This window comes from Austrofundulus limnaeus, unplaced genomic scaffold (genome assembly GCF_001266775.1).
Source record: "Austrofundulus limnaeus strain Quisiro unplaced genomic scaffold, Austrofundulus_limnaeus-1.0 Scaffold201, whole genome shotgun sequence".
In the NCBI taxonomy this organism is placed as follows: Eukaryota; Metazoa; Chordata; class Actinopteri; order Cyprinodontiformes; family Rivulidae; genus Austrofundulus; species Austrofundulus limnaeus.
This window is the reverse complement of record NW_013952603.1, coordinates 618,450-629,264: the sequence shown is the minus strand read 5'-3', so window position 1 is coordinate 629,264 and position 10,815 is coordinate 618,450. Positions and strand designations below refer to the sequence as shown.

The following is a 10,815-nucleotide window of genomic DNA, read 5'->3' as shown; positions in this document are numbered from 1 at the left end:
TAAGCTTCTAAACCTTAAAGTGCCTGTGACATGCATATCCATGAAATACAAAAGGTCAAAGAAAATATATTTATATTTAAGAAACTTGGCACAATACACCTGATTTGACCCATTATATCACATATTGGCATATTTTCTTTTGAATTTCCTCAGTTAAAGTGAAACAGGAAGTGACATCCAAGGGGGACTCTTGGAAAAAGAAAACACCCTGGTTTTTGTTTATTTAAACAATATTATTTGAACTACGACTTTTTCTCATCTACCCTTGATAGTGATTAAAATAATTTAAAGAAACATCAGATTCTTCGCTACAGTCTGTGTTGTTGGTCGTAGTAGCAAAGCTCTGTTTGCATTCAGACATTCCCCTTTGACATCACTTCCTGTTTCTTTACATGTGAATATCTCAACAACTGTTCCTGTCAATGGTGTGAAATCTTTTTTACAATATGTTATCAATGTTATCTTTCCAAAAATACATTTATATTGATTACAAATTATTGATGTCACAGGCACTTTAAATACTCCAAGTCATCATTGTTTCATAGTTTGCTTTAGTTTCTTATTTCTTAAGACCAAACATGTTTTTTTTAACATAATTAGGAGTTATTTCTAAATGTGCAAAGCTTGTCTTTATGTGTATTTAAGAGTCTGGCACAGGAATTTGTCGTTAGGATCCGGGGAAGGATTTTTAATTTTTGGATGACTCTTTAATGGGTGCTGACTGCACCGCTGCAGTCTGATAAATCATCCTCAGTTTTACGCAGTAAAGTAAGTTTATGATCTGTTATCTCAATGAGTTTACTYAGTCTTTTAGCAATGATATGCTTTTAACTTTAAAAAAAGCATATTTTTGGTAATTCRTCAAACTGCTCTCAGCATTTGTGATTCCGACCGACTGAACCGGAGTTCAAATTGAAATGTTTCTGGCACGGATGTGTTGTTTTCCTGAGAACTGAAGCTGAGTCGTTTCCTCTGTCACACAAAAGCACATTAATRATACTTTTAAAAGCATTCCAGCAGCGTGGATCAAAGTTGCACTCGGAGTGACCCGTGACACGACAGAAACTGCACCACTGACCTGCAACAGGAAGACGAGCAGAAACAATAAACATGTTTTTTTTTTCCTTCTTGTAAATGCTGAGTCATGCTTTTCTGCTCTTCCATCAGATGCCTATGACACTGCCAAGATGCTGTGTGAGAAGTACTACTCAGCTGCTCCGGAGCTTAAGATCGAGGAGTTTAACAGTAAGATACTTTCTTTTGTTGTTTCTTTGGTGCAGTAATCTAACTGCTGTGTGTTTCTGTTACTTTGGAGTTTATTGATAGCTGCGCATAGTCAGCTGAATCAAAATTAGATTTTTTGGGGGGATCCACAAATGTCACGTCTTTTATAGGAGGAGTTCAAAAAGCCAGCTTCTCTTATGGTATGGGGATGCATTAGGGCCTATATGGGCAGCTTACACATTTGGAAAGGCACCATCAACACGGTAAAGTGTTTATACAGGTTTATATAACATTAGTTCTCGTCCAAATGGTGTTTTTTTTTTCACGGAAACCCTTGCTTATTTTAGCAAAGATGATGCTAAACGACATACTGCAGCCATTACAACATTCCGTTTTTATTTACTTTTTACACACTGTCCTCGTCTTCTTTGTGACTGGGGTAGTTTGTATTTTTTTCTGTTCTTCATTGAAGGCTCCCAAAAATCCCATCCATATGGTAGTTTTTAAAAAAGATTTTCAGGGAAAGTATTGCTTATTTAAGCAAAGACAATACTAAATAACATACTGCATCCATTACAACATCATGTTATTCTTCACTTTTTACACACGGTCATCTTCTTGTGCTCATCTTTTATTCTGTTCTTCAGTGAAGGCTCCCAAAAATCCCATCCAGATGGTGGCCTTTAAAAAAGATTTTCACGAAAGTCTTGCTTAATTCAGCRAAGACTATACTAAACGACATGCTGAATCCATTACATTGTGTTTTTATTTGCTTTTTACACACTGTCCTCATCTTCTTGTGTTCATCTTTTCTTTGGTTYTTCAGTGACGGCTCCCAAAAATCCCATCCAGATGGTAGTTTAAAAAAAATCAGGGAAAGCCTTGCTTATTTCAGCAAAAACAATGACACTTGACATACTACATCCATTACAACATTGTGGTTTTATTTGTTTTTTAAACACTGTCGTCATCATTTATTCTGTTCTTCAGTAAAGGCTCCCAAAAATCCCATCCAGATGGTGGTTTAAAAAAAGGTTTTCAAGAAAGTCTTGCTTATTCCAGCAAAGACGATGCTAAACGACATAATACATCCATTAGAACATCGTGATTTTCTTAACTTTTTACACACGGTCATCATCTTCTTGTGTTCATCTTTTCTTTTGTTCTTCAGTGAAGACTCCCAAAAAGCCCATCCAGATGGTAGTTTTTTTTTAATTTCAGGGAAAGCCTTGCTTATTTCAGCAAAGATGATACTATAAAACATACTGCATCCATTATAGCATCGTGTTTTTCTTTACATTTTACACACTGTCCTCATCTGCTTTGTGTTAATCTTTTCTTCTGTTCTTCAGTGAAGACTCCCAAAAAGCCCATCCAGGTGGTGTATGTGCCCTCCCATCTGTTCCACATGCTGTTTGAGCTCTTCAAGGTGAGCGGAGCTGCATTAGTGCCATTCATCTAATTGCTTCTGTAATCTTCTTTAAATGTAATTAATTTCAAGGTGGCTAAAATTTGATAAGCACTCTCCTGTTGAGCTCAATCAATCGGCCCTGCGGGTGTTTGCAGAACTCGATGAGGGCAACTGTGGAGCTCCATGAGAACAGTAWCGAAGGACTGCCGCCAGTGAAGGCAAGAGTCACTCTGGGGAAAGAAGATCTCTCTGTAAAGGTAAACAAACACCCRTGAATCCATTTAGAAAATATTTAGTGATATGTGACATTTTTACGTCCCCCGTTCCTTTCCAACTCYACCAATCTGTCTTCAGATCAGCGACAGAGGGGGAGGAGTTGCTCTGAGGAAGATAGATCGGCTCTTTAACTACATGTACTCCACTGCCCCGACGCCGAGCCTGGAGCCAGGAGCTGTCCCGCTGGTGCGTGCGTTCACAAAACCAAATATGCATTCAGTGTTTGCCTCCCCGATAAAGGCAACCTATCTTATCTCGTTTGCTTTCTTTCTAATAAAAAGGAATGGCATTTGTAAATGTTTGTTCTTTTCTTCCGCTGCAGGCTGGTTTTGGTTACGGTTTACCCATTTCACGACTCTATGCTCGATACTTCCAAGGGGATCTGAAGCTATACTCCATGGAGGGGGTGGGCACGGATGCAGTCATCTATCTGAAGGTAGCATGAGTCAGCAGAACATCAGATGTTCTTGTGTTATCCGAGTGTTTCAGTTTGTAGTTTGATAGTTTGAGAATTATAGTCAGTTCTTTGTGAAGTGTTTGATGAAAAGATGCTAGTTTGGTTTCTCTATTTTTGATGCTACTTTTATGACTTTCCTGCCACTAAAGGGGAAAGGGCAGTAATGTTTTATGCCTTTTGATGTGTGTTTGTTTAAGTGTTGTGTTAGCAAATTATCAGATGAACCACTGGATGGATTCTAAGTAGTCAKTGGTACAACTATTCAGCTTTTGGGGTCAAATTAATTCAAGTTGCAGCTAATCAACATGAACCGAAACAAAAATGACTATAACTCAGTTGATTTTACAGATATTGAGAGAAATTGGGGCTCTGCAGTCACTAAGTGAGAGTTTCTTCTTGAGTGGGAGGAGTTTGTCCAAGCTATGATGGGTCAGATTAACTATTTTGGGTGTGGYTAAATTAATATTTGGCAGCCGGGGTGTAGTTCAGTTGAAATGGCATGAAAGCACATATATTTTTAAATATAAATATTAATTTTAGTCATAACTCGAGACAGGAAGGCTAGCTGTACAAAGTCTGATTGCCGGAAATGTGGAGGGATGTGTAACAATTCGGCTCAGTCAMAACGGTCTGAAAAAAGATTATTTTTTTAATATAAATATAATTATTATTAGTCATAACTTGAGACAGGAAGATGCTAGTTGAACCAAATTTGTTATAAATGGTGTATATTATATGTGACATTGAATTTTATGGTTTATTTATTGACTCTGCACATTTTTCATTCACTGCATATTTTGCTTTTTATRTTTAKTTTAYTGTATAAAGRTTTTGTTTTTACTCATGAAATAAACTAAATAAAAAAGTCAATAAATCATATTTACATATTCACAATAATTTTACTTTGAACATTACTTCCTCTTTTACCTTGCCTGACAAGACAAGAAAATCCGTCCAATAACGATTTTGCCAAACTCCGCCCACTCCCAAACTCCAACTATATTACAAAATCTACCAATCATGGTTAGCTGCCCACCCCAAAAATCTCAGCCAATCACAATTAGGCCAAACTCCGCCCACACCAAATAACTCAGCCAATCACAATTAGACCAAACTCCACCCATACCAAAGAACTGCCAAACACGCTTAGGACAAACTCTGCCCACCCCAAATAACTCAGCCAACCATGGTTAGGACAAACTCGGCCCACCCCGAATAACTCAGCCAATCACGGTTAGGACAAACTCGGCCCACCCCGAATAACTCAGCCAATCACGGTTAGGAAAAACTCCACCCACGCCAAAGAACTCCGCTAATCACGGTTAGGACAAATTCCACCTACCCCAAATAACTCGGCCAATCATGGTTAGGACAAACTCGGCCCACCCCAAATAACTCAGCCAATCATGGTTAGGACTAACTCCGCCCACCCCAAATAACTCAGCCAATCATGATTAGGACAAACTCCACCCACACCAAAGAACTCTGCCAATCACTGTTGGGCCAAAACTCCACCTACTGCAGACACCCCTGCTTGTAAATTAAGCTAAAAGTCATACCCATTATGTACTTGAAAGCCGTTAAATAATATTCAGTCTCGTCTAACWCCTGTCAGAAAATATGACGCTAACCCGTCTGTTTTAGGTAAACCGTGAGTTTTAATTTGCTCTTTTGTGTCTTTTGTTCCCTCACTGAAAGGCTCTTTCCAGTGAGTCCTTTGAGCGCCTGCCTGTATTCAACAAGTCAGCTTGGCGGCATTACAAGACCAGCCCAGAGGCGGACGACTGGAGCAACCCCAGCAAGGAACCACGTGACGCCAGCAAGTCTAAYTACAAAGCCAACAGATAATTCTGCACGGCACGGCTAGCACCGCCCCCTCAGCTGGGGGCCGCTCAGTGTGGAGCATGCACGCTGAAAAATATGTTGTCTTTGGGTGATTCTTCATTTTAGGGTTAGACTCACCTGTACACTCCTCTAGGTTTGTTTAGGTGGAATAACTCAAAAAATGGCACCCAGTGGCAATAACCTTCTTTTAGGGTAGCTTTCAATGTTTGTTGGTCATGAAAAAAAAACTTTCACGACAAAACCTCCTCTAGGTTTTAGAACTCCGGTGAAACAGTGAGCTTTGTGAATCGGTGACTCTTGACAAATATAGATTTCATGTTCTCCAGCTAAATTCACTGCGTCACCGCCGTCTCTCCCCGCAGTCCGGCCTCGCCTCGGCTTTGCTGACCCAGCGGTTGCTCCCTGTAGCTGCATAAGCCACACGCTGCTGATTGAGTGACTTTCTCGTCATCCGTAAAGGCTTGTATTCTTGTTTCTCCTCCTAAAACACAGCCAGAGTCAGGGTGGTGGTKGAGTGTCAATGCAAAGGGGAAGAGGAGGAGGTTTCTTTTCCCTTTGAGGGAATTACTTGTGATTGAATGCACAATTAGGCCAGTTTGTCATCAACATGGCAAAGACTTGGTTTTGGTTGCACTTTCTTCATTTTTTTAAATATAAAAGAATATTTATAAATGAAGATTTAATGGCACCATTTGAGGGTTAGACAAAAAAAAAACAGCAATGCATCAAGATTTCACACATTTTTTTTCTTTTACTGAAAGAAAGCCTTACTTCTGGAACAGATAATATTGTTAGATTTCTGCCTTCGTGGCTCTGCTGGAACAGTTTTAAAGAAAATGTAAAAGTATTCTGTTTGTATTTTATTTAGCTTTGCTCTTAAAAAAATGCTGTTGACAGACCCTCCCTGAATATTTTTGTGCGTAGTCCAGCTCTAAGGCCTAAAGGACCAAAATGAGTGTCTGTTAGAAACTCGTAAGACACCACTATCCAGTCAGCACTGCTGAGTAGCTGTAACAAAAACCAGCAGGATGCAGAAAGAAATGGACCCAGCTCTGCATCTCTTCAGTTCATGCTGCTCTAAAAAAACAAACAAAACATGCTAAGCTAATTGCATGGACTTGTTATCCTAACACTGCTTTTGGCTTCATCCAGTCAGCCTTGTGTCTCACTTGAAATACTAAACCTCCTGAATGAGTTTGAACAAAACATTTAAAAGTGTGTTTTTATTATTATTTTATTTTGATTATTGAGTTAGAAGTTGCAGCTATTTTGAATTTTTAGCTAGCCGACAGATTTTTTTTTCTGTTGATGATGTTTTAATGCCTCTTTATTTATATAAGAAGTAGTCACGTGGCACACAAAGATGATAGGAAGAGGGAAATATGGCCAAAGGGAGCAAACACATTTCCAGCCAGACATATATTTGCATCAAGCGTCATTATTGTGGAGATTTTAATGAGTGATTTGAACTGTTCTCTTTTCCTGAGTGGAAGGATTCTAAAATGTGTAAAACTTTAATGATTTTTAAAAACAAGAACTGGGTGCACAAGTCTGAATTCATACTTTAATACGCTCAAGCTCAAGTGTGTGCATACAGTCAGCGGTTGACACAACTAAATAAAAAGTTTGTTTCACTAATCCGCTAAATATTAATGTTAGCTCCACTAATGCTAAACTGCTGAATAGATTTAAAAAATAGTGAAAGCTAATGCTAACCGCTAAGACGATTGGGACATAAACCTGTTAGTTTTCTAGTGGTTTAATCTGAGGGTGGGTGGGATCATCTGTAGCAAATCGTCCAATCCGAACCTGAGTTATACCTCTGTTTAACTTTTAGTACTTCCAGTTTACCCCTTTCAGAATAAAAGCCATTCTTAGATCAACTTAATATTTGTATAAATACTGTTTGAAGTTAGTCAAACAACAGTCAATACCATCTGTACCAAATTTTATACATTTATTTATGTAAATGTATACGTCAGTTTTATTATTTTTTTCTTTTTGATGCTCTTAATTTGAAGTTTAGCATCTAAAGATGATACATGCTCACGCACAACATTTCCTGACGTACAGCGCTGCTTGGAAGAGTGGATAGTTTTTATTTGAGATAAATGGCATAAAAATTGAAGTTTTACACTCCTGAATTTTTTTCGTGACACCATGCCTGTTCGTGACACCAAAATTGTCATGGAAATCTTTATTTTGACTAGACAGAAACATGAGATCCAAGAATAAAAATTACTCTGTGAAAATGGTAAACAGGATTTATTGCAGTTTGCAAGACACACATCATGTCACACAGGGCAGTGGTACAAAATGTGCGCACTGAGGCAGTTTCAAATACACGCATTTACGGAATGTTATCCAGACAGACAATAAACATCTCTCTTGGTGCTGAAACTGGGCCAAGGAGAGAAGAATGTTCGACAAAACATCAACAAGAATAATTACTTCTAACAGATATTGTCCTGATCTTAAAACACTTTGTCCGAGAGAAAACGGAAGATAAAGAGTAAAATCAGAAAACATGACGACATTGTAAGGTAAGCAAAAGAGGTCACTGACTCTTGGCCTGAGAAGAAATGTAGGACCTTAAAGGATAATTTATTTTTCCAAGAYGGCATTCTTAAAATTAGCGGAAGCTAAACCGTCCGCTAGTGGTTTCCAAAGTTAGCAAAAAGGCTAATTCGCTAAATGAGAAGCTAATTCCACTATTAGCAGATTAGTGGAACCGTACCCACCACTCTCATACTAACATTTGGTTAAATGTTGCTGATAAACTTTCYATCCATCTGATTGGACCGAAGCTTTATCCAATCAAGCCAGTTTTGACCTGTTTGGGGTCGTGGTCCTGTCGGAATACCCAGCTGTATCCAAGTTTCAACTGTCTAACAGTTAACTGGAGGTGAATTTGATGAATTATGTCCTTCATTTTTCCAACCACTTGGTTCATTGCACTAGAACCACAGCACGATGCTACTGCCGCCATGTTTTTATGTCTGAAGGTCTCACCATGACCACTCCAAATGTACGTCTTGTCATTGTAGCGGCCAAACTGCTCAGTCTTTTTTTACTCCAGGAGGCGTTTGGCTTGTTTGTGTTGGCAGCTTCATATTCCAGTCCTATTTGAAGCAGGAGGTTCTTTCTTGGCCCTCTCAGTCCAAGATGATGATACTGCTGTTCCAGCAATTTCCAGTTCTAGACMTCATAAATGAATTTCCTTTCATCTGAGGGTAACGGTTTGGGTCTTCTTCAAGAGTAAAAACCATCAGCTGCAATGCGTCATGCTCATTAAGAAGCTCCCGCAACACTTTTCAAACGTTTTAAGTGAAAGGCCACATTAAATTCAAACCTGAGCGTCCTGTTCTTGTATTTAAAATCATTTAAGATGAGTCAAAACAATCATTAAAAACCCGACTTGATGACATTTGTGCTCACGATGCATTTAGATAAACGTCTGACCACGACTGTACATTCTGAATTGTGCGTGCACTGTAATCTTGAAATAAATCAATAATAATAATAATAATAATAATTGTCACGTTTTAGTGCACTTTACTCTGCCTACATGTGAATTTTTTACTTTCAACATAGACATGGGTCCAACCTGGAACCATGTGGTAAAAGCAAACGCCGGGACGTTTCATCTGAAGTCTTTTCCGTTTRTTTTCTTGTTTTGTTCTCTTCTTCAGCCTCTTCAGATGTGAAATGAGAGAAGAATTCGGTGTTGAAAGTTTCCACATCCTGTAGGTTCTCCACAGTTCTGTAAGATTTCATCACTGCCAACGCCTTCTGAAACCTGCCAGTCAAACTGAGTGATGCTCGCTGACAGACCTGCTGTAAAACTTCTCATTGAGTAGCAGTTTGATGTGTTGGTAAATGTTTAGTCTCCCTTTTAGACCAGGAAAAACAAAAGAACACTTCATTGTTATTAAGCTGTACTGTCATCAGAGACTCCACTACTCCAGAGAATATTACGTAAATGAATATAATTTGTATGCTGTATATAAACAACTGTGGCGTGATTACTGTGTTTTTAAATGCAGACATCCAAGTAGTGCAACTTCCACCACATAAAGAAACAACAYATGATTCAGCAAGAAGTAAAATTAAGAAAACAGCTACTGTCAAACTTGAAAATAAAACTGTTCTGTGTGATCAATTTGTGGTGGTTTATGTTTTTTGATGGAGAAAAATAAAATTTACATTCCTGAATTTAATGTTTGACTTGATCAGGAGTGGATATAATTTGAATTTGATTTATTTGCCCTTTATTTACAAAAAATACCACCTCAAAAACATTTTTTCTTAGATCTGCTACAAAAATACTTTATTGTTTATCTTCTTATACTCTTTTTAGCTATTGGCTTGCAAGTTTTCGCTTTTGATTTTGTTATTTTTCCAATCACTTTTGCTGTGAATGACAGATTTTCCAACTTTAGGTTTTAGCAATTTTAGTTTTAAACTGATAATTTTAACTTTTGCTACATTTTTGAAAGTGTTAGCTTTTAGCTACTGATTTGATCAGTTTAACTATTGTTTTAATACATTTAGCTACTAGCTGCCTAACTGTTAATTTTAGGTTTAAATATTGTCTTCCTTATTTTTGCTTTTAGCAAAAGATTTTTTTTTTTTAGCTTTGAGTGAGTTTTCAAAAGCATTGGTAATTTTGGCTTTGAGCTAAGTTTTTTTTTATTATTATTTTAGCTTTTTGCTAATGATTTGATGAATTTAGCTGCTGTTGTATGACAAATTGCTATTAGCTACCTCATGGCTAATTTTTCTGTTAGCTACTATATTAATTTTAGCTTTAGCAGCTTCTAGCTACCAATTTTCAAAATTTGACTTAAAGCTCTGAATTAGCAGGGTTTTTTTGCTTATTTGATTTTTGTACATTTTTAATTTTAGCTTTTAATTACTGTTTACTTTTAACTTTTAGCATTGGTTTTGTCTTTTGTTTATTTATGCATTAATTCGTAATTTCAGTAAAGTCACACAGTTTATCTGGTCTTGTTTTATATTTTATTAACATGGCTACCGTTTGAACAACAGAAAATAAAAAAGACAAAGTTTTTACATTTAGTGGAGGTTAACATGTACATTTAAATATTCTGTTAGAGTGGACGGGACGTCTGCTTTGGTTCAGTATGAATGAGCAGACAGCAAAAAAGAAAAGGATACATTTCTGACAATAGCAAATAAAACTTTAGGACTAAAATCAGGCTTTTACACCCCATTCAGTCACCCGTTCAGTTTTTATTTAGTTCAAGTATCATCAGAGTTCACTTTCATCAAGTGCTGACATCATCATGTTTCAAAAAGTCCCACAATGTTTCTGATAAAACMTGGAAAAGTGTTTAAAAAACATTGTTTCTAACTTCTGACCTCACRTGAGGAAGATTTTATTTACCTTTACGGGTCATTTCCCCTGAAAGACGCCACTTACATTCAGGAAAGCCTTTTTATTTTTAGCTTTACTACAAATTTAAATTATTAGATGAATTATAAACCACATAAAGAAAAAAAATGTATAGGTCTTCTGGAGGGGTTCTTCTCTAATGAAACGTTTCGTCTCTCCTCCAAGAGACTTCTTCAGTCTGAG

At 37.4% G+C, this 10,815-nt stretch overlaps 1 protein-coding gene across 2 annotated transcripts in view; it reads left to right on the top strand.

Moving 5' to 3' along the window:
* pdk3a (pyruvate dehydrogenase kinase, isozyme 3a) overlaps positions 1 to 9,433 on the top strand; it is a gene marked incomplete at its 5' end in the record, with an annotated part of 12,808 nt that extends 3,375 nt beyond the window's left edge. The window contains 7 exon segments of one of the 2 annotated variants that reach the window (XM_014018779.1): positions 1,168 to 1,245; positions 2,577 to 2,653; positions 2,791 to 2,892; positions 2,990 to 3,097; positions 3,234 to 3,347; positions 5,067 to 5,187; positions 8,906 to 9,433. In XM_014018779.1, coding sequence (XP_013874233.1) covers positions 1,168 to 1,245; positions 2,577 to 2,653; positions 2,791 to 2,892; positions 2,990 to 3,097; positions 3,234 to 3,347; positions 5,067 to 5,187; positions 8,906 to 8,925 — 620 coding nt within the window. 2 annotated transcript variants of the gene reach the window in all.
* Between the last annotated feature and the right edge of the window lie 1,382 nt (positions 9,434 to 10,815).